Below are 23,091 nucleotides of genomic sequence, written 5' to 3'. Positions count from 1 at the left end.
TATACAATTAATAATTACTAAATAAATAATAATTTTGCCAATTTTGGCAAAATTGGCAAAAAACAAAAAAATTACTCGCTAAAATCACTAGGCACTTGTGTCTGAGTTTAGCGAACCGACTATAAGAATGGAAACGGCATGCTACAAGTTAATATATGGATCGTCATGGAAAGATAGAGTTTCAAACACAACTATACAAGAAAGGTTCCAGTACACTCCACGGGGAAGTGGTCGTAAATAGGACCAGCAAATTCTTCCACCAGCTCACAAGAAGACTCCGTAAGACCAGGGATAACCTCGTCAGAAACAGAGCACAGATATATCGTATATGCATATACTAGGTTTTCCATAGTTTTCACTGTATTCCTTCATCCAACCATTATCTCCAGTTCTGTCTGTTTTCTTCAGAAAGATCTTCGGGATCTGCCTCTCTTCCTTTTCTTTTATACAGGGTGAGTCATGAGGAACTGTACATACTCCTACCTCGTATAGAGGCCCCTATGGAGAATAACAAATGACCATTAAAAAGTGTCTGCTCCCATTGTTTAATAATATACAGGGCGAGTTTCGCATTTTCACAGAAATTTGTATTCGTCATAATTTTTGAACGGTCAGATCGATGTGTCTCTTATTTTGGTCAATCGTTACACTATTGCCACCTAATCAACTGATTTATTCAAACTAGAAAAAAATCAGGTCCGGCTTTAAAAAAATTAGTTCGTTTGGGTCTTAGAAAAAATTTCACCCTGTATAAGCTTTTTGAAAACTCTAATATGAATTTTACAAATTAGACAAATAAGCAATTAAAACAACATATTTATTTTTTTCCGCACACGATTGCTTAATTTTTTATAAAAAAATCAATTTTGATTATGAATTAAAAGTTTGGTAAAGTGAACCATAGATTTAACAAAATTAACTTTTATTACCAAAATTAATTTTTTTTTTGAACAAATATTTAATTTATGTTATCACCAATCAACTGATTTATTCAAACAAGAAAAAAATCAGGCCCGGATTTAAAAAATAAGTTCGTTTCGGTCTTAGAAAAAATTTCACCCTGTATACGCTTTTTGAAAACTGTAATATGATTTTTACAAATTAGACAAATAGGCAATTAAAATGGCATATTTTTTTCCCCACACGATTACTTAATTTTTTATAAAAAAAAATCAAATTTGACTATGAATAATTAAAAGTTTGGTAAAGTGAAACCATAGATTTAAAAAGAAATACCTTTTATTACAAAAATGAATTTTTTTTAACAGATATTTAATTTATGTTATCACCCAATCAACTGATTTATTCAAACTAGAAAAAAATCAGGCCCGGATTTAAAAAATTAGTTTGTTTGGGTCTTAGAAAAAATTTCACTTTGTATACGTTTTTTGAAAACTCTAATATGAATTTTACAAATAAGACAAATAGGCAATTAAAATGGCATATTTATTTTTTCCCACACGATTACTTATTTTTTTATTAACAAATCAAATTTGACTATGCATAAAAAGTTTGCCAAAGTTTTTGCATAGATTTAAAAAAATTTACTTTTTTTACAAAAATTAATTTACAAAAACAACGTTTTTCTTAAAATTAAAAGTTTTACAATTTTTTTTTTCTATAAAACGTCTAGATCTAAAACTTCCCATAACACTTCTTTTGAAATCTATAGTTTAACATAGACGTGATCAAATTGATAAATTTTAAATTTTTCCACCTAATTTTTGCGATTTACAAGTTTGCAACTTTTACAAGAAGAAGACTGAAAGTCTACAACAATTTTCATAGTCTTCACAATGGTAAGAGGTATGTGCTGTAAAAATTTCAGAAAAAAAATATTAAAATGGAACAGAGTTGTAGCGAGTTAAACCGTGAGTTCATTTTTTTTTCATTTTTAGGTTAAAATTCCGATTTGGACAAATTTGATTTTTTAATAAAAAATTAAGTAATCGTGTGGGGAACAAAACAAATATGCCATTTTAATTGCCTATTTGTCTTATTTGTAAAATTCATATTAGAGTTTTCAAAAAGCTTATACAGGGTGAAATTTTTTCTAAGACCAAAACGAACTAATTGTTTAAATCCGGACCTGATTTTTCTCTAGTTTGAATAAATCAGTTGATTGGATGGTAACATAAATTACTTATTTGTGCAAAAAAAATTAATTTTTGTAATAAAAGTTATTTTTTTTATATCTATGGTTCACTTTACCAAACTTTTAATTCATAGTGAAATTTGATTTTTTTATAAAAAATTAAGTAATCGTGTGCGGAAAAAAATAAATATGCCATTTTAATTGCCTACTTGTCTAATTTGTAAAATTCATATTAGAGTTTTCAAAAAGCGTATACAGGGTGAAATTTTTTCTAAGACCCAAACGAACTAATTTTTTTAAAGCCGGACCTGATTTTTTTCTAGTTTGAATAAATCGGTTGATTAGGTGGCAATAGTGTAACGACTGGCGAAAATAAGAGACACATCGATCTGACCGTTCAAAAATTATGACGAATACAAATTTCTGTCAAAATGCGAAACTCGCCCTGTATATTATTAAACAATGGGAGCAGACACTTTTTAATGGTCATTTGTTATTCCTTATAGGAGCCTTTATACGAGGTAGGAGTATGTACAGTTCGTCATGACTCACCCTGTAGAGATCCACTCTGTTATTCTGTTTATGCAAAGTTTTTTGTCTACTCTTCTGACATGTCCTTACCAGATTAATCTCTTCTATTCTATGTACATAGTCTATTTATTATATCTGAGTTCATTTCCAATCTTTTCTTAATCTTTATGTTATTAATTTATTCTATCTCTTCTTGTTACTCTGTAGCTCTTTATTAGAAATTCCATCTCTGTTGCCCTTATTTTGTTTTAGTTTTCTTATACTTCTTATACTTCTTGTTATGGTGTTATATATTCTTATTTTTGCTTTTACACTTATGTTCTTATCCCACAGTACCGTATTCAATTTTCGTATACAGTCTCTTGATTTTCATACTCTATATTTTATATTTTTTATATTATGAAACCTAAATACCTGTAGGTACTGGTCAGTTTACTGGTAGGTATTTAGTTTTTTAGGTTTATTTCCATTTCATTCTTTGTATATTCCTGTTCCAGTTTTCTCATCATAAAGCTGAAGTCTCATTTATGAAGTCTCATCATAAAGCTGAAGATGCAGAGTTAACAGGAAAAGAAACGAAAGACAACAAAGAACAAACAAACTGGACCTGGAAAAACTGAAGATTCAGGAATGTAAAGAGAAGTTCGAACAAGAAGTCGCAAATGAGTTAAGGACGCTAGAACTGCACTCCATAGAAGGCAAATGGACTAATATCAAAACAGCAGTACTGACAGCAGCAGCGTCCACCCTGGGAAACAAGAAAAGGGAGAGAAGAGCAGCATGGTTTGATGACGAGTGCAGACAAGCAATAGAGGAAAGAAATGAAGCACACAAAATGTACATAACAAGAAGAACACGGGAAAGACGAACATTATTTGAAGTCGCAAGACGGAAAGCGGACAAGACATGTAGAAATAAAAAGAGAGCCTATGAAAATGGACAAATAGAAAAAATGGAAGAAAATTTCAAAAACAACGAAATTAGAGGGGCTTACGAATACCTAAAAAAGATAAAAAGTGGGTATAAACCTCAAACAAGTCTATGTAAAGATGAAAGTGGGCAAATAATCAGTGACCAACAGAAAGTCACAGAAACCTGGAAGCATTATTTTCAGACACTACTTGGAACTCAAGTAGACATGGAAGATGAAATGGGTATGATCTACGTAGAAGAGAATGGAGTAGAAGCTCCAACCATAGAGGAAGTTTTCGAAGCCATTAAGGCCCAGAAAAACAATAAAGCTCCGGGAGTTGATGAAATACCAGCAGAACTATATAAGGTAGGTGGCGACCACCTAGCAAGTCACATCCACGCGCTCATCAAAGTCGTATGGCAAGAAGAGAAAATACCCGACGACTGGAAGAAAAGTATAGTATGCCCGATCTATAAAAAAGGGGACAAACTCCAGTGCAAAAACTACCGTGGAATCTCTCTACTATGTACAGCATATAAAGTCCTCACGTATATTATAAACCAGCGGCTCCAACCACTAGCAGAAAATATTATTGGAGAGTATCAGACGGGCTTCCGAGGGGGAAGATCGACACTGGATCAAATATTCACAGTGAAACAGATCTTGAGCAAAGCATGGGAACACGATGTTGATGTTCACAACGTGTTTGTAGACTTCAAACAGGCATACGACTCAGTCAAAAGGAACAAACTATACTATATATTGGCTGAATTGGCAATACCGCACAAGTTAATAAGACTTATTAAAGCCACAATGGATGAAACTCAGGCATGTGTACGAATACAAAACCACCGGACAGACTTTTTTGACATTTCGCAGGGACTAAAACAGGGAGATGGGCTGGCCCCAACATTGTTTAACCTGGCACTGGAGTATGCGGTTAGGCAAATGCAAACTGGACGAGGAAATCTACTGACCAACCGAACGGTTCAACTGGCCGCTTATCCTGATGATATTAATATTATGAGTAGAACATCAACAGGAGCACAGAAAACATATGCAGAGTTAAAAACACAAACAAAAATACTAGGTCTGGAAATTAACACAGAAAAAACAAAAATAATGACTCAGACGAGAAGAAATATAGTCCCAGAAAACATTATACATGAAGATGACATTGAAACGGTTGAAAAGTTTACATACCTGGGAGTAGAAATATATGCCGACGGATCAGAAGATGGAGAAATACGGAAGAGAATAACGCAGGCAAACAGAGCTTATTTTGCCCTCTCCCATATATTTCGGTCTAAAAGTGTCCACCGAAATACAAAGATGAGAATCTATAAAACCTTAATTCGACCAATAACATGCTATGGCAGTGAAGCCTGGGTCCTGAAAGAAACATCCAAAAACAAACTCGACACATTCGAAAGGAAAGTACTTAGGAGAATACTAGGACCTGTGAGGGAAAACGGAATCTTCGGACGTCGATACAACAACGAGCTTTATCAATTTTATAAGGAAACGCCCCTGTCAAACTTCATTAGATTACAAAGATTGCAATGGGCCGGACATGTGATAAGAATGGGAGAGGATAGGCTACCAAAACGAGCACTGAATACTAGAATGCAAGGAAAGAGACCGGTTGGGAAGCCACGAAAGCGCTGAGAAGACACAGTAAACAGCGACGCGCAAGCCCTTTTAGGAGTCCGTGTATGGAGAAGAGCAGCCACAGACAGGCAAGGGTGGAGGCAAAAAATAAAGGAGGCCAAGGCTCAATTTGGGCTGTAGTGCCGTAGGAGAAGAAGAAGAAAGCTGAAGTCATCTCCTCGTCTTGTGCGATCACTATTTGGTCGTCATCAAAACTTAGGGTATATATAGATATTCGTTTCTTACTGGTATGCCCATTCCTTCGCACTTTCTTTTTCATGGTTTCAGAGTTTTTTCCACTAATCCTTTGAACAGCGTAGGGGACGTGGCCGACGTGGAACCCTGTAGTAGTCCTTTTGTCACCTTAAATGGACTGCATATTCTATTGCCCGTTTTGATAGCTACTTTGTTATTGTTGTAGAGTGCTTTTACGGCTTTTATTAATATTCGTGGAACTTCATTGTCTTCCATTTCTTCCCATCTTCTTCTTCTTCTATTGGTGCTACAACCCTTTGTGAGCCTTGGCTTGCTTAACAATTTTCTTCCATTCTGCCCTGTCGAATACTTTCCTTCGTCACTGCCTGATGTTCATTGCTTTAAGATATCCCTCTACGTCGCCTATCCATCTTTTACGGGGCCTTCCTCTTGTTATATTTCCTTGGGGCTTTCATCTCTGGATTACTTTTACAATACGATTATCTGGCATTCCTTCTAAGCGACCAAGCCAGTTTAGTCTTCGAGATTTTACAAATCTAACAATATCTGCGCTCTGCATTAGTTCATCCAGCTCGTAGTTCATTTTAATTCTCCACGAACCATCGCTGCAATGGGTTGGTCCAAATATCTTCCTTAGGTATTATCCATTGCTTCCCATAGCTTAGTAAATTTTAGGTATCGAGTCATAGGCCTTCTTTCTTCTCCTTCTTCAGCCTTCAGTAATCCAACTTTAGACATAGGCCTCCCCCAATTCAATCCAGTGTTGTCTATTTTGCGCCACCTGTTTCCAGTTGTGTCCTCCAAACTTCTTTATGTCATCGGCCCATCTCATTTGTGGCCTTCCTCTACTTCTTCTTCCTAACCACGGTCTCCATTGTTGTATTTCGTGATTCCATCTTTTATCCTTCAGTCGGCCATTGTGTCCTGCGAAGCTCCATTTTAATTTGGCAGCATGGTCTCCTGCGTCTTTTACTTTGGTTTTGCTTCTAATCAATGCATTTGTTTTTTTGTGTATGAGCCTCACCCCTAGCATTGATCTTTCCATCGCTCTCTGCATCGCATATTCAGGAGCGTCATTTGAAATTTTGCTAGGGTGGGGGGCAAACATTATATACACAATACATTATATATGCAAACATAATAAAAAATTGATCTATTTTTTGTAAATTTCAGTCATTTTCAGGGTCAGGGGGGCAAATGTCCCCCCTGACCCTATCAAATGACGCCCCTGCGCATGGAGGTCTTCTTACGATCTAAAAAAAGCCAGATGGACGTATCCATTTTTGGCTATTCTTTTTTCTATAGTTGTTCGACCGTGTAAACATGATCTAAGCATGCTTTTCCTGCTGTGACCCTGCCTGGTCTTTTCCGATTTTCTCTTTTATATCTATTTCTAATTTTCCTTTATAGTCTTTCCATATAGTCTGCCCATAGACGATACAATGCTGATTCATCTATAGTTTTCGCAGTTTTTTCTATTTCCTTTCTTATATACAGAGAGAGTCTGTAAAGTGGAATAAATTCAATATCTCAAATACTAATTGTTTTTTTGGAAAATGCTCAGACCCGTCGATTAGTATTTCAAATTGTCCTTTTTGACATTTAATAAAAATGTATACAGGGTGTCCCAATTTAGAGATATGACGTCATCGTCGATTTTCTTAAATGGCAACACTGTCATTTTGATAGCTTTTGATAGCATAACTGCAAAATATCAAATTTTTATTCTCTACCATTTACAAGATAATAGAAAATAACAAAGTTATATCTGTAATTTGGAATATATTCAATAATTAAAATACTAACTGTTTTTTTGAAAAATGCTCAGACCCGTCGATTAGTATATCAAATTGTCATTTTTGACATATAATAATAATGTATACAGGGTGTCCCAATTTAGAGATATGACGTCATCGTTGATTTTCTTAAATGGCAACACTATCATTTTGATAGCTATTTTGATAGCGTGTGTAAAGTTATACACATCTGAAAAATTTCAAAATTTTATTCCCTACCATTTACAAGATAATAAAAAATAACAAAGTTATGAAGAACAAGAAGTAATCAAATAATAATTGAATTTATTTATTTCAATTAAGCAAATGCTCATAACGTTGCCCATTGACAATTTGACAATAATTGAGGGCAACATTATTATGAGTTTTTGCTTAATTTATTGAAATAATTAAATTCAATTATTAGTTGATTACTTCTTTTTCATAACTTTGTTATTTTTTATTATCATCTAAATGGTAGAGAATACAAATTTGAAATTTTGCAGTTGTGTATAACTTTACACACCCTATCAAAATAGCTATCAAAATGACAGTGTTGCCATTTAAGAAAATCAACGATGACGTCATATCTCTAAATTGGGACACCCTGTATACATTATTATTATATGTCAAAAAGGACAATTTGATATACTAATCGACGGGTCTGAGCATTTTTCAAAAAAACAGTATTTTAATTATTGAATATATTCCAAATTACAGATATAACTTTGTTATTTTCTATTATCTTGTAAATGGTAGAGAATAAAAATTTGATATTTTGCAGTTATGTATAACTTTACAAACCCTATCAAATCAGCTATCAAAATGAGAGTGTTGCCATTTAAGAAAATCGACGATGACGTCATATCTCTAAATTGGGACACCCTGTATACATTATTATTGAATGTCAAAAAGGACAATTTGAAATACTAATCGACGGATCTGAGCATTTTCCAAAAAAACAATTAGTATTTGAGATATTGAATTTATTCCACTTTACAGACTCTCTCTGTATATTGATGTCACGTATGTTTGAGTCCATTCTGCCGGTGAGTCTTCTCCATTCAATGCCCTCTCAATCATTTTGTGTATCATGCGGAATAGCTATTCCGATCCGTTTTGCATCAGTTCATTTGGTATTCCGCCGGGGCCTTCTTCTTTTTTATTCTTTAGGGTTTTGATCGTATTCTTTTACCTCAGCTAGGCTTAATTCGATTTCATCATGTGTATAGCTTTCTATTCTATCTATTTCTGCTTCTATAAATTGAGGGTGCTTTCCGGTTAGCAATTTTTTATATTATTCATTCCATTCGTTTTAATTGATGCTTCCGATCTTGATTTTCTGATTTATTTCTTTGGAGCGACTTTAAGATACGCTATGACTCTGAATTTATCGTTCCTCTTATGTGTTGTTATATCTCTGTGCATGTTTTTTCCTATCGTTTCTTTTTTTCATTTGCCACTTTTCTTTTTTACTTCTTTATTTTTTCCCTGTAGGTATAGTTCTAAGTCTTCATAGTCTTTTGTGTTCAGATATTTTATATGGAGTTCTTATATATAAATTCGGGTTCAAAAAGTCCTCCGACGTTATCCGATGCCTTGTTGCCAATATTTTCTATCATTGCAGTTTTCAACTTCTAATCCTCGTACACTCATTGATCGTCTTACTCCTTGTATCCACGTCGTTCTTGGCTTTCTTCTTTCCCTGTTGTCTGTAGGTATCCATTTCATAATTTTCTTTGGCAGTCTCTCCTCCCCATTCTCTGAACATATCCGTACCACGTTAATTGTTTCTTCTCAATGCATTCTACGACCGTTTCCTGTAAATTCATTCTTTGCTTAACTTCCTCATTATTTCTAACCCGGTAAAATCTCGATGTTCTACTTGCTCTTCTTAGGGCGTCCATCTTGGTAGCTTAAATCTTTTTTGGTGTTCCTTTATTCTCCATGTTTCGGATCCGTATACCAATGTGCTCTTAATCATGGTGTTGTATATTCTCATTTTTCTTTGTTTCCCTATCTCGGTACTTCACAATACTCCGTTCAATGATTTAATTATCGTTCTTGCTTTATTTATTCTGCTCTTAATTTCTGCATTGTCCGTACCTTCCTTGTTGAAATTAATTCCCAAATCAATTACTTTTAATGGGAAATAAGCCACAATTTTACCAAAAAAATGATTTAATAACGTTTCGAAGCCGAAGAAAATACTACTGTATTTTGTAGTATTTTGTATTTTGACAACGAAACCCGATTTGGGCTTCGAAACGTTAATAAAATCATTTTTTTGGTAAAATTGTGGCTTATTTCCCATTAAAAGTAATTGATTATAAAAATGCCACAAGAAAATAGCTTCAGAACAACATTAATTCCCAAATACTTATATTTATCACAGCTAGTTATTTTCTGATTATTGTCCAATATCATACCAGTTAAATCCTCACCTAGGCATAAATATTGTATTTTTTCTACATTCATCTGCAGCCCCAATTTTTCGTATTCTTCCTTCAATTTGCGAGTTATATATTCCAAATCTTCTTTATCGTTTATATCTGATATCGCACATATATTATCTGATCGTCTGCAAACTGAAGGGTGTACAGACAGGTGTTGTCGTCGATTTGGATGCCCATTCCACTGCATTTTCTTTACCATATTGTAAGGGCTTTGGCGACATAAATCTTAAGCAGACTCGGTGATATGCAACATCCTTGGCGTATACCTTTGTTGACTGTAAAAAATTCTGTTATTTTGGGGTTATATATGGAGTTCTTTCTCCTCTGTTATGCATTTCAGTGTGTCTTCGTTTAATTTTGTTTTTTGGTGGTTGCGCTTTTGATCTTCTTCCCCAGGAGCTTCTAGGGCTGCTGTCTTTATTCAGGTTTATTATTGTTTTTATTATTTATTATTATGTTTATTATTTTTCAAAAGAACACAAAAACAATATAACTTTTATGTTTATTGGTGCCTTATATCATACAACATTATCATACATACAATATCATTATACAACCTACATATTTTCATAACAAAATAATTGGCATTTTGAGAAATGAAGAGATCAAAGGGCTGTCTTGGTGGTAAATACGTGTCTCTGAATACTCCCTTCGTTCTCCTTTTTCTCGAACATTTACGGAATCATACAACTCTAATATTCAAAAACGAAAATAAAAAATTAATAAAAGTAAAATCGCATAGAGTTGGTTTTGATGCGACCTAAACAGTTCGTTTGTTTATTAAGATTCTAACACAGCGCGCATGTTCACTCGAAATCAGGTGCTAAGTCGAACCTTGGGGGGAATGGACCACCTAGAGCGTCTCCCATTCCCAAGGTGGGGCGCTGTCTTTGGGGCTGTAACATTAAAAGTATACATTAGATATCAATCATAAACAACATTCCAAAACTCAGATAATATTAATACCAATTATGTTTTATACAGGGTGTCCACGAAAATAGTGCGTTCCTTAAAAGTAGAGCAAAAAAGTCATATAACGTTTTTTTCTAAATTCAACCGTTTGTCCAAAAAACCAAAATACATTTTGGTATGCAAATTGAAATCTGACAACTATGTATAGAAAAATCTAAAGATAGACAATCACAATTCAAAAATAGTTGCAGCATGTGCCTTTAGCATTTACATTAAACCCTGTCGTCCTCCTCAACAAACAAACAAATTCTTGTTTTGTTTGATTTTCAAACATGGGGTGGTATAATTATTTTGCAGGTGTCTACCTGCCTGACCTACATTTCTGGTGTCAATAACCTAAGTCACAAACAGTTCTTGTACAGTGATGCCAGATTATTTAATTTTATGAAAATAAAATTTCGCTTATATGGAGAACAATGTAATTTTTTTTGGAAACGGTTAATTTTAGAAAAAAATGTTATAGGACTTTTTTGTTCTACATTGTGTATTATATCCATACATTAAAGGAACGCACTATTTTCAGAGACACCCTATATACGAATGTCTATTTTATTTAAATTTTATTTCTAATCAACACATTTCATCATCATCAACACAGCCGTTCAATCCAGTTAAGTTATGGCAATATCAACCGAAATTTAATCCTCTCTTTTTGAGGTGGATTCTTTTTGTTCTTCTTGTACCATGTCCTTTCAGAACGTTGGTTACCATCATAGCTATCTTAATTCCATTCACTGCCATCCTTCTTCTTCTGCAAGCTCTTCAACCATGAAGTCTTTCTTCGTCCACGACTGCGTTTGCCTGCTGTTTTCGCTTGCATAATATTTTGTAGCAACCTATATTTGGGACCTCTCATTACATGTCCGAAACATTCCATCTTTCTCTTCTTGACGCTTTTTTAATCTCAGTAGTCTTTCTGAGACTGTCTAGTTTTGTGGAGTTTCAAGTCTTGTCCACCCAAGAAACTTTTAATGCATTCTATAGCACCACAATTCGAAAGCCTCCAGGCGATTTAGATCAACTTTATTCACAGTACAAGACTTGAAACTATACATTAAGACCGAGAATACGTAGCAGCGAAGTAGGTGGATCTTCAATGCCAATTTTAGTTCTCTCTTACATAATTCCTTGGACATCCTTCTAAAAGCGGCTTTGGCCTGCTTTATTCTGGATCTAATTTCATCGTGACTCCCTGCATTACAAATTGTCTTTGCAACGTTGCGTTAGTAATGCGTTTCCAAACCATTCAGTTTATAAATTTTGTCTTCCAGCTTGTTACTTTCATTATTTTTATTTGCTCTTCTCATTTGTTTCCACCATCTTCTCCTGCGTCTTCCTCTGTTTTTTGGCTTCAATGAAATCCATTTCGTGATATCTGAATAGTGGAATCTCTTGGTTCTACTTCCAGTGGTTAATTGTTTTTGGTCTGTCGATTGTCTCATTATTCTAATAATTTCACATCTTCTTTATCTTTTTTGTTAGTGTCGCAGTTTCCATTACATAAGTAGGTAAGTAATAGAAGATATTCTTTGTGCTGGGTTTTGCACTTTCTGATGTTTCCTATACATTCATTCCATTTATTCGATACATTCCTATTGATACTCCTGGATCCTTAAAGTGGGTCACTTCTTCAAATTCTAATTTTCAGTTTTTCGTAATTCTTTTCCTGTTACCTCGTTCAATCTCATGCATTTGGTTTTGCTTTCATTGATTAGTAATCCCAGTATTCTTGCGTCAATAATATATTCAGTTTATTTATGGATTTTACTTATGTCTTGTCTCTTTTCTCCTACATTTGTTAGGCCATCATCTTTGCCTACCATAACCGTTATCGATCTTTCGTTGGCTACCATATTCGCGATAGGTCATCTAGAAAAGCAATTGTTTGAGTTCCATTCAGTACTATATTATTGTTGTTTATCAAAAATGAATAACCATTTTTAATTATAGCTTGCAAATTGTAGAAGCCTTGGAGCTGTTACCAGAGAAGGTTCCCATTGTTTTCAGTCTGGTAGGATGTGGTACAGCTTTTTTTTGGTGTTGAGATGAAGAAGATGGGAGTGATTGGTCTCCTCGTTTTAACCTATTGTTCTATTTATATTCCTCTGATATCGTTCTCCGCTATTTGATTTTGGCTTTGGAATTCACATTTCCTGAAGTTCTATTAATTTGAAAAATGGTTATTCATTTTCTATTAATTTCTTTGGAATTTCTATTTGTTTTAATGATTTTTTCATTTTAGATCTATCTATGGCATCTCAAACTCTATCGAAGTCAATGAAAGTTATGTAGAGGTTCTTGTTATATTTTCTGGATACTTTTTAACTTTTTTGATATTTCAGATGGAATGTGTGATTTATTTTTGATATAATGCACCTATTAAATCATTTACCTTCAGTTAAAGTAAAGGTAAAATTAAGATTGTCAGTATTTATATTATCGAGTTTCTTAATTTAACTACATTTATTACAAGTACTTACAGAGCAAAGTCTGTTAAAAACACCCATGTCTAATTAGGGTTTATATAAAACATATCTGAGAATAATATCAGTCTTTTCACTCTTAAATTTTTATATTATTTCATTATAGGTATTTGACATTTACTCATATCGTAAAGTTCATACTATGTGAGTGTTGTTTTGTGTGTAAGTTTTCTTGTTAAAATAACGAAGAACAAATAATGAGAATAGTTCATAAAGAGTCTACAAATATACCTAATATTACACATAACTAATTCAGATCTGGGCTAACAGATCTGAGCTTTACATAACAAAATCAGCCAATTGAAATCTCTATACTCTGGGTATTGAGATTGTTGAAGAGAAAGAACTGACGCAATAGGGGAAACATAGAAGAGAAGAGATTTAAGACAATGAAGAGTGGCTTAACTCAGAAGAACAAATCAAATGGGCAGAGAGACACTAAGTGAGTATTCGGGCTAGCTTCAATACACTGAATATTGGCTTTAGAGATATAAAAACAGATAGATGGGATAATGAACTGATGGAAACAAGAAAGAAAATGAGACCTGTTAATACAAAACTTAATACAACTAGATAAGACCACTGGAAATAGATCGATATGAAAAGGACGATAAGTAGAGAAGAAGAAGGGCGCCAACTCAACAATAGTTGAGATTTTGGAAGTAACGAATGACAGGAAATACAAAAATACTTAATACTAACCTTGTCTTGCTATATTATATAGGTACTGATAATAGAGATCTTTTAAGTGATAAGTATTCATTAGAAATATGTAGGATTATTAACTTAAATCCGCTAGCTACGACGCCGACGAAGATCAGGAGTGGCCGATGCATTAGAGAGAATAGCAACACTCAAATGGAACTGAGCAGGAAACGTGGCTCTAATGATAGATAACAAATGGACAAATGTTCATACTCTAATGGAGACCAAGAAATGATGCCTAGCGAAGCAGACGCCGTTCAACAACACGTTGGACTGATGATCTAAAACGTTGTGTTAGGAATTGTTGGATGCAAGAAGCACAAAATTGAAACAGATGGAACATTATGAGGGATATCTATGTCCAGCAGTGGACAAGCGAAGACAGAATGATGATTTATTTCAAGGTTATGTCACCCTCTTTTAAAATAAGACTAGAATAGAGAACAGATAGAGAAAGTATTCGGAGAGAAATAGATGGATGAACACCTGGACTACTTGATTTTTAAACGCAGGTTACAAGTCGAGTTTACTTCTTTTACTAAGATAATTTTCGATAATTTCGCTACGCATCAAGTGGACAAATAATCAAGAAAAAAAATCAGAGGGTGTTAGTGTATATTGGAGAGTTTTTTGTTAATGTAGTCTATGTTCAACAGTTTTGTTTGGTGTTCTTTTATTTTCATTTAAAATAGTTATTCATGCAAAAACTTTTATTTCAAACTTAATACTACATTGCTCGAGTGTAGTTCTAGCAAACAAATATAAAAGTTGAAAATTGTATGACACGAGACAATTACAAGAACTAAAGACTGTCAACAAGTTTACAGTTTGTAATATCATATCCACAATAATCGGCATTTGTTAGTTACAACGTGAACTATTAGGCTGCAACTGACAAAAGCTTATATTTTGAGTTCTGCAACTAATTTCTGTATTATTTACTTTGTATTATTTTTTCTAGAGTCCGAATTGTGCAACTGTAATTAAAAAATGTTCTGTAAACTTTGTTCAATCTACCAAATGAACCAAACTAACAACAATATACGGACATACGTGAAACCACTCGACTTACTATTTAACTATGACGGTTATTCCAATGAAATCGGTATACGTTGTGCCAAACCTTGTTTTGGCGGCTTTAAAAATAAATTAACACTGTTTAGCACATAAAATTCAAATTTATCTCCCTTAGAATTAAAAAATGTAGTTCGATTTAAAAGATTTAAACACAAATTTGGAAAATTTCGGGAGTAAAACTGTTTCGTGAATCCAGAAGGAAAAAAGCTATAATCACAAAAAAATAGTAAAATTCTTTATAAAAGGTATATTTTATTTAAAAATCCCTTAAGGCGCTACATCATAGAAAGTTTTCGAACTAAAAAGTTCATCATCAAAGGACGTCCTTTCAAAATGCCATTCAAATCAGTTGCTACTTACAGTCCGTAATGTGAGGATATACCCTCTGGACACGCAACCCACGTATTGTGTGGGGAGTCCTGTGTTATCATCATTATCAGTGGCGTTGCAGCTCTTTATAAAACAAAGCCTTCTTCAAAGCAATCCTCCATTCGCCTCTGTCTCTGGCAACTCTTCCCCATGCTCTAATTCCAGGGCCGCCGCTACCATGTGTGCAAAGTGTGCATCGCACACGGGCGGCCGATTATAGGGGCGGCCAAAAGCAGTCCACTGATGATAATTTTATTTAAACGAAAATAAATTCAAAAAACAAATAGTAACGATTCAGATATTTCTATAAACTCTAATATTCCAAACAATCTAAACAAAAATGCCAGAAAATGTTATTTATTATATGAACTGCCTTTTTGCAGCTGTAGCACGCTGTAGTCATAAAGTAGTTCTGGGAATGCTTTTTAATTTAAAGTGGCTGGCGGTTTTCGGACTTTAAGGATATTTTTATCTACGTGGTCCATATGCGAATTTTTCAAATTCTGAACATTTATGATTTGTTAAGAGAGTACGACACAGCAATAGGATACTTTCCGAGAATTTAGATAACTGCTTGTTAAGTTACTCTCATTGAGTAATAAAAAAGTCTTTTTTATTACTCGATGGTTTAAAAAATCTTCTTTATTACTCGATGGTTGCTCTGTTATAATATTGTTCCTTTATGTTTATGTATGGTTATAAATGGGTTATAGTTCAGCCTAAGTTGAGAATTTGATGATTTTAGACACGCTTTTGATAAACGATTTTGTTTGTAATAGATGTATAGTAGTGTGCCCGTTTCTTTTGCACACTACTGTATTTCAAATAGGCCTGGAACCCGCGTGCCAAAAAAAGTCGATTAATAGCAAGCTGAAAATTTGTTAATAGCTTAACGGTGTCTAGTCGTGCAAACTTTGATGTACGGGAACACTGGAACAGGGGAAGTTTTGATTGTGGAACAGTTTAAAAATTTGGTACTTCAGATTACGAAAACATCCCGTGTATTTTGTCGGACAGAACATCCAATTATTTGCTACCCTTTCATTAAACTCTCATGCAAAAATCAGACTGCTGTTTTAGTCTGACGTTCCAAATTTTTAACTTGTTCCACAATTAAAACTTCCCTGTTCCAGTGTTCCCATACATCAAAGTTTGTCCGACTAGACACCGTTAAGCTATTAACAAATTTTCAGCTTGCTATTAATCAACTTTTCTTGGTACGCGGGATCCAGGTCTAAAAGTAACGTCGAGATCAGAGCAATTATTTTTCATATACCCGTTATGGTTACGATGTATCTCCTGCACATTTCTTTAAATACTAGTACATTTGTTGAAACGACTAAAGGGGGGCGGCAAATATTAAGTTGCACACGGGCAGCCAACACTTTAGCGGCGGTCCTGTCTAATTTGAATAGATTTTAAATCATTTGCTAAGTTGTCTTGGTACCTAAGTCTCGGTCTTTCTCTTGATCGTTGTCCTATCCGCCATCTTCGGTCAAAAACTTTTCTGACTAGGGCATCTTCCTTTCGCCTGATCACATGACCTATCCATCTAAGGCGTGCTACCTTAATAAATTTTACAACGTCAGGTTCTCCAAAACTTCTATACAACTCAAAGTTGTAACGCCTGGTCCACAAACCTTGTTCTTTTATGCCTCCATATATTCGTCTAAGGATTTTTCGCTCAAAATGTTTGAGCAGTTCTTGGTAATTATGTGTAAGTGACCAAGTTTCTTAACCATATGTTAGCACTGGTCTTATAAGTGTTTTGTAGACAGTCAATTTAATTTTTCTAGGTATTTTTGAGGCCATCTGTCTTCTTAAGCCATAGTAACACTTTTTGGCGAGCACTATTCTTCTTTTAATTTCTTCACTGACATTGTTATACTTAGTTAGCAGCGAGCCTAAGTACGCATATATGAAGGTGTCGACACCTTCCAGTTCTAGGTCATCAATTATTATTCTTGTAGGTGTCAGGTTGCTTGACCTAGTGCAACACATATATTTCGTCTTCTGAACATTTATATTTAGTCCCATTCTCTGTGCAAATGCTCTTAACGACCGAAATGTTTCAGTCAGAGATTCTGTGGACCTACCTATGATATCTATGTCATCTGCGCATCAGAGCCGGATTTAAGGCAGTGGGGGCCCCTGGGCAGAAATGGTGTGGGGGCCCCTGTCCAGAATTGGTGTGGGGCCCTACCTCCTACCATTAAACAAATTGTTGTTATGAATATGATATGGTTAAAGTCTGGGTACTTTTCGAGATTTTTTAACTGAAAATTCCTTGATTATGTCGGGCATGTCTAGTTGCTTTAAGGCAATGTGTTCAATGCTCATTATAAAGAGATGGTTCAAACGCTCTTGGCCTATCATAGACCGATGTCAATTTTTAATTAACTTAAATTTTTAGAATGATCTCTCTCCACTGCAGTTAGTTACCATCAGAACTAAATATAAACGAAGTGGCACTACAACGTTTGGAACCGCATCATTCACATTTTTTTTAACCGTAGGTACATTTGAAGTTCTTGAATTTCCTCTTTAAATGAATTGAAAAATTCTACAAATTGTACTAGTTCGACACCTAGTTTTGTATCTTATAATTATCGGTAAGCTTCAGTAAGTGAGCTTCAATTTCATTGGGAGTTCAATTTTCCAAATAATATAAAAATCCAAATTTGGAATGAATGGATTCATGTGCCGAAAGCCTGTAACTTGAAGAGGAAATGAAGTGATCTATAATAGCTATAAAATTTTGGGTCCTAAATTTCTCTGATGTTGTCATTTCAGTCTCTGAAATATTCCTTAAAATAATATCAATTTTTTAATTGATTTAAGTGCCGCCACTTCTGAATTAAGGTCAATATTTGGATCTTGGAGAATACAACTTGTGCTGTTTGTCCTCTCTAAGATTTCATTCCAAAATATTGCAAATATCCCTGTGTTCAGTAAACACACTCGATTATACAAACCATTTGTATCGCTACGTGTTTCAAATTGTTGCCCATCGTCTTTTGAAATGTTGGATAATACTCCTTTAATCTGATTATAACCTTTAAGTAGTTCTTTTGCGGCATCACTTCTAGACGACCATCTAGTAGTATTTACTCTTTTTTAGGAACAATAATATTTCTGCCATGGTCGGCGTTGTTCTCGCTTAAAGACGTTTTTAAACATGTATGTATATGTAGAGGAAGTGAAAAATACATAGGGTTCATACAGTCCTTAAAAAAAATCAAAGAATTCTATGGCAGCACGACAACACTTAGCTGCAGCTTTAGCAACTAAATTTAGAGAGTGGGCGACACATGGAATCTACAACGCCAAGATATTGTGTTATCTAAATTTTAGCCGAACACCACTGTATTTTCCACTCATAACTGACGCATTGTCGTAGGACTGTCCCCTGCAGCTTTTCAAATCGATATCATCTTTTTGCAAGAATATCTTAAATATATCTTCTGCTTTATGACCGTAAATTGCCAAAAATACATTTTTAATAGGACAGAAACCTTCCATATAACGAAATATTACAGTTAATTGATTGACAAAAATTATTCTATGTGAATAATGTGCTGATTTTTTTAAGTTTGGGTCTTTGTGGGGGCCCCAAAATGTGGGGGCCCCGGGCAGCTGCCCAGCCTGCCCTCCCTTAAATCCGGCCCTGCTGCGCATCCGAAAATTTGTACTGATTTGTTAAAGATAGTACATAGTACCATTCGTATTAATCTGGGACTCTCGAATTACTTTTTCTAATGCCTGGGTAAATAAGAGACACAGTCTTAGTCCATTCTTGCAATGGAAAGGTCTTGAGAAATCGTTTTGGATTTTTATCATGCTCTCTGCTACTGTGAGTGTAAGTTCAGTTAATTGGAAGCGGTATTTGAAATTCAACCAAAGCAAGTAGAAGTTTACCTCTATTAACTGAGTCGTATGCGGCTTTGAAATCCTGTGTTGCCTGATGTTAAATCTAGGATTATTTTAAACATCAAATTCAATTTAATATAAATATCTAAATTTTCTATAATTGTACAATATTTAAAGGGTTTTAACCCATATATTTAGGTGCCCCAAGCATGTTAAAAACCTGTTAACAGCACTGATGATGAACTTTTTAGTTCTAAAACGTTTTGTGATGTAGCCCTTTAAGGGATTTTTAAATAAAATATACCTTTGATAAAAGATTTTACTAATTTTTTGTTTCGTTAAGTGAAAAAATATAAACATGTTTAGAGACTCACCGCTGGACTGGCTCCTCTAGCTGCAGATCCTGAACGTCCCTTGGCACGGAATTTGGCGATGGCCTGTTCGGCGAGGTCGGCTCTTTCTTCGGCTTCTTCGAGCTCTTGTTGGGCTTTACGGAATTTGGCCAAGTTCAAAGCGGCGATTTCTTCGGCTTCTTCTATCTGTCTCTTGTAGGTCTTGATCTTTTGTTGGAGTTTGTCGACGAGGTCTTGCATCCTCTCGTGGTTCTTGCGGTCTTCTTCAGCTTGGAAGCTAAGTTCCTTGATACGACGTTCAGACTTTCTCAAGTTCTTTTGGGCATCCGCGTGCCGCCTTTGTTCACCGTCTAATTCATTTTCTAATTCTCTAACACGTTGTTCCAATTTGGCAATAGCCTTCTTTCCTCCTTTAAGGGCATTGGCTTCAGCTTCGTCCAAGCGTACTTGGAGGTCCTTGATTTGAGCTTCGAGAGCTTTACGGAGTTTCTCTTGTGTTTGGGCATGGTCTTGTTCAGCGCGGAGTTCATCAGCGAGACGAGCGGCATCTACCATAGCCTTCTTGGCCTTCTCTTCGGAGTTCTTGGCTTCGTTGAGAAGTTCGTCAAGGTCTGAGTGGAGGGTTTGCAATTCGGTTTCCAATTTCCTCTTGGCGGCAGACAAGGAAGCGTTTTGGGCTCCAAGATCGTTCAATTGTTCGTGAGCATCTCCCAATTCTTGTTCAGCTTGGCGACGAGCACGGTCGGCTTGTTCGAGAAGAGTGCGAGATTCTTCAAGTTCATTTTGAAGAGCGTTAGCACGACGTTCTGAAATTCCAAGTTGTTCACGGGCTTCATCGCGAGCTCTTTGTTCTTCTTCAAGGGCGGTTTGGGTGTCCTTAAGTTGTTGTTGGTAGCGTTTGATGGTCTTTTGGGCTTCAGCGTTGGCCTAGAATACAAAAACAGATTGTTATATAAATGTTTTCATATTCGTCAAATTTAAAACTTACCTTGTTAGCGTGGTCCAAAGCGATTTCCAATTCATTGATATCAGCTTCCAACTTCTTCTTCATGCGAAGGGCCTCAGCCTTACCTTTGGCTTCAGCTTCAAGGGAGGCTTGCATGGAGTCGAGGGCACGTTGGTGATTCTTGCGGGTGTTTTCGAATTCTTCTTCTTTCTCTTGGATACGTCTGTCGATTTCTTGACGGACTTGAGAAAGTTCAAGTTGGCTACGAAGTACTTTGTTTTCTTCTTGTTCAAGAGCAGCTTCAGCTTCTTCAAGAGCAGCTTGGAGTTCATCTTTTTCAGCTTCCAAGCGCTTGCGGGCCTTTTCGATTTCGTGGATGTTGCGGCCACCTTCTCCAATTTGGTCAAGGAGATCCTTAACTTCATCAGCGAGGTTCTTGTTTTCACGGCGGACAGCTTCAAGTTGTTCTTGTCCTTCTTCGTAGGCGCCCTTAAGTCTGAACAATTCGGTGGAGTAGTTTCTGCATTCTTTCTGACTGGCATCGAGTTCAGCAGCCAAGTCATCAACCTTGAGTTTCCATTCTCCAATGATTTTGTCGAAGGCCTTTTGTTTCTTCTCAGCAGCATTGGCAATGGCGTTAGCACGGTCGACTTCGAGTTGCAAGTCTTCGACTTCAGTGGCCAAACGTTGTTTGGTCTTTTCAAGAGCTACAACCTTCTGGTTGAGAGATTCGATGGTTTCTTCAGCCTCAGCAAGACGAGCTTGGAGTTTCCTCTTAGCTTCTTCGAGTTCTTCAGAGCGAGCAACTCCTTCAGATTCGTATTTCTGGCGCCAGAGTTGAGATTCAGCGTTGGCTTTGCTGAGTTGTCTTTGGATATCAGCCTTGGCTTCGGCTTCTTCTTCAACTTGTTCACGGATGTTGTCCAAGTCGTGTTCCAAGTTTCTGAATTTGCCGAGGAGGGTAGCGCGTTCTCTGCTCTCTTCATCGGCCAATCTCTTGGTATCTTCCAATTGAGTGGTAAGGGATACCTTGATCTTGCTGAGTTGAGATACTTGAGATTCGGCTTCCTCGAGTTGTCTGAGGAGGTCGGAGTTTTCAATAGACAACTTCTTCTTGGCGGCATCGAAGTCGTTAAGAGTGCGGTTGGTTTCGTCAAGTTTGCCTTGGACGTCGTTGAGTTGTTGTCCCAATTGTTTGGATACCTTTTCTATAGCGGCCTATAGAAATAGTATGTATTAGAAACTATTTTGTAATGTTTATTTAACACAAAAAGCAACAAAAATCACACGGGTTAAGGTGGTAAGATATTAGCAGTTTTTCGAAAAGATGTGATGAAGCTGTAATCAACGTAGTTAACATATTGTCAAAATTAGCTGCTTTAATAAAATACGTGATGAAATAAAATGGTAAAGCTGCTAGTGAGTGGTAGTTAAGGTGTTTAAATAGCCAACATCTTCTAAGTGGTAGTAAAGCAGCAGTACACAGAGTCCTTTGTACCTTTTCGTTGGCTAAGTGGTCGACTGAAGCACGGAGGTCATTGAGTTCACCGAAGTATTGAGACTTTTCTTTCTCAGCCCTTAATTAAACAATAAAATATAAACTTAACACACAGTAGACGATTACAAAAGGGGTAAAGTGCGGGTTGTAAGGGGTCAAATCAACATGTAAGAGTCTTGGTCTTTTTCTAATAAATCCGTTTCTTGAAACATCAGAATCAAAGCTATTTGGTTTATTAATTATGTAAGAAATGTTTCAAGATACGTTTTATATCTGACGTCAACATTCAACGGCACTTTTGTACCTTTTCCCGACCAACTTGTTCTACTGCACCACGGGTTTGTTGAAGTTCAGAATAAATGTTAGCACGATCTCTTTCTGCCCTAAAGTAGATTGGATAGAAATCAATAAACTGTATTTGAACTGATATAATTGAGACTTTAAAGAACATTAACAGAAAATTAAAAGAACTTTTTTCTGAGTTACTTCTACTGAGCTTTCTCAACCTATATAAAATAGCTTAAAATTGTAAAGAGCCTAACTGATTAATAGGTGAAATGGTTCCAGGTAGGTACTAAACATTTCAGCATATAGTCAGAGAATGCCAGAAAACAGGAAAATTATTTACACGGAAAACAAATTCTTGCTAAAAAATGATAAAACAGATGATTAGAACAGAAAAAATTCTGTCTACTGTGAGAATCTATAATATAACCCTAGCAAATGGCGCCCAACGTGGTGTAAAATATACCTTAACGTATTAACAATAGATATTGCAGAAGCCATTAGAGGCAACATAAACGAATTATCAATTGAAATTTTGTAGTTTTCCCAATGAAATATAAGTCGTATACATTTAAAATATGATATCTATCAAAGACACAAGGCACAAAGACCAAAGGTTCAAAGTATAAAGACCAAAAATAGCTAGACGTTTAGATTATTTGTAGTCAATGAAATTTCAAGATAAGTGAACTGGAAATAGATTTGAAGTAATTTCCACCAAGCAATCTTTCTTTTACTAATCAGAACATGTAGTCATGCAGATGAATCTCAAAAAACGACCATCATTCCATAAATAAATTCTGAAAATACATTGCGTAGACCGTAGACTTAAAAATTAATATACTTTATGTGCTATTAATTTGTGAATCTGAAGATAGACATCGATATTAAATATCG

General features: G+C 35.4%; 1 protein-coding gene across 37 annotated transcripts in view; it reads right to left on the bottom strand.

Annotated features, from left to right (window-relative positions):
• Positions 1-10,119: 10,119 nt before the first annotated feature.
• LOC114326036 (myosin heavy chain, muscle) overlaps positions 10,120-23,091 on the bottom strand; it is a 54,293-nt gene continuing 41,321 nt past the window's right edge. For 24 of the 37 annotated variants that reach the window (XM_050647369.1, XM_050647368.1, XM_028274400.2 and 21 more), the window contains 4 exons: positions 21,910-21,988; positions 20,454-21,629; positions 19,487-20,392; positions 10,120-10,532 (listed from right to left, as the gene is read on the bottom strand). In XM_050647369.1, coding sequence (XP_050503326.1) covers positions 10,443-10,532; positions 19,487-20,392; positions 20,454-21,629; positions 21,910-21,988 — 2,251 coding nt within the window. In that variant the 3' untranslated portion in view covers positions 10,120-10,442. Of the gene's footprint in view, positions 10,533-14,868; positions 20,393-20,453; positions 21,630-21,909; positions 21,989-22,213; positions 22,293-23,091 lie in introns of those variants that run through there. The other 13 variants (XM_028274322.2, XM_028274513.2, XM_028274521.2 and 10 more) reach the window with 3 other exon arrangements.

Source organism: Diabrotica virgifera, chromosome 3 (assembly GCF_917563875.1).
Source record: "Diabrotica virgifera virgifera chromosome 3, PGI_DIABVI_V3a".
NCBI lineage: Eukaryota > Metazoa > Arthropoda > Insecta > Coleoptera > Chrysomelidae > Diabrotica > Diabrotica virgifera.
The sequence above is the reverse complement of the archived record's forward strand: the minus strand, read 5'-3'. Positions and strand labels throughout refer to the sequence as shown.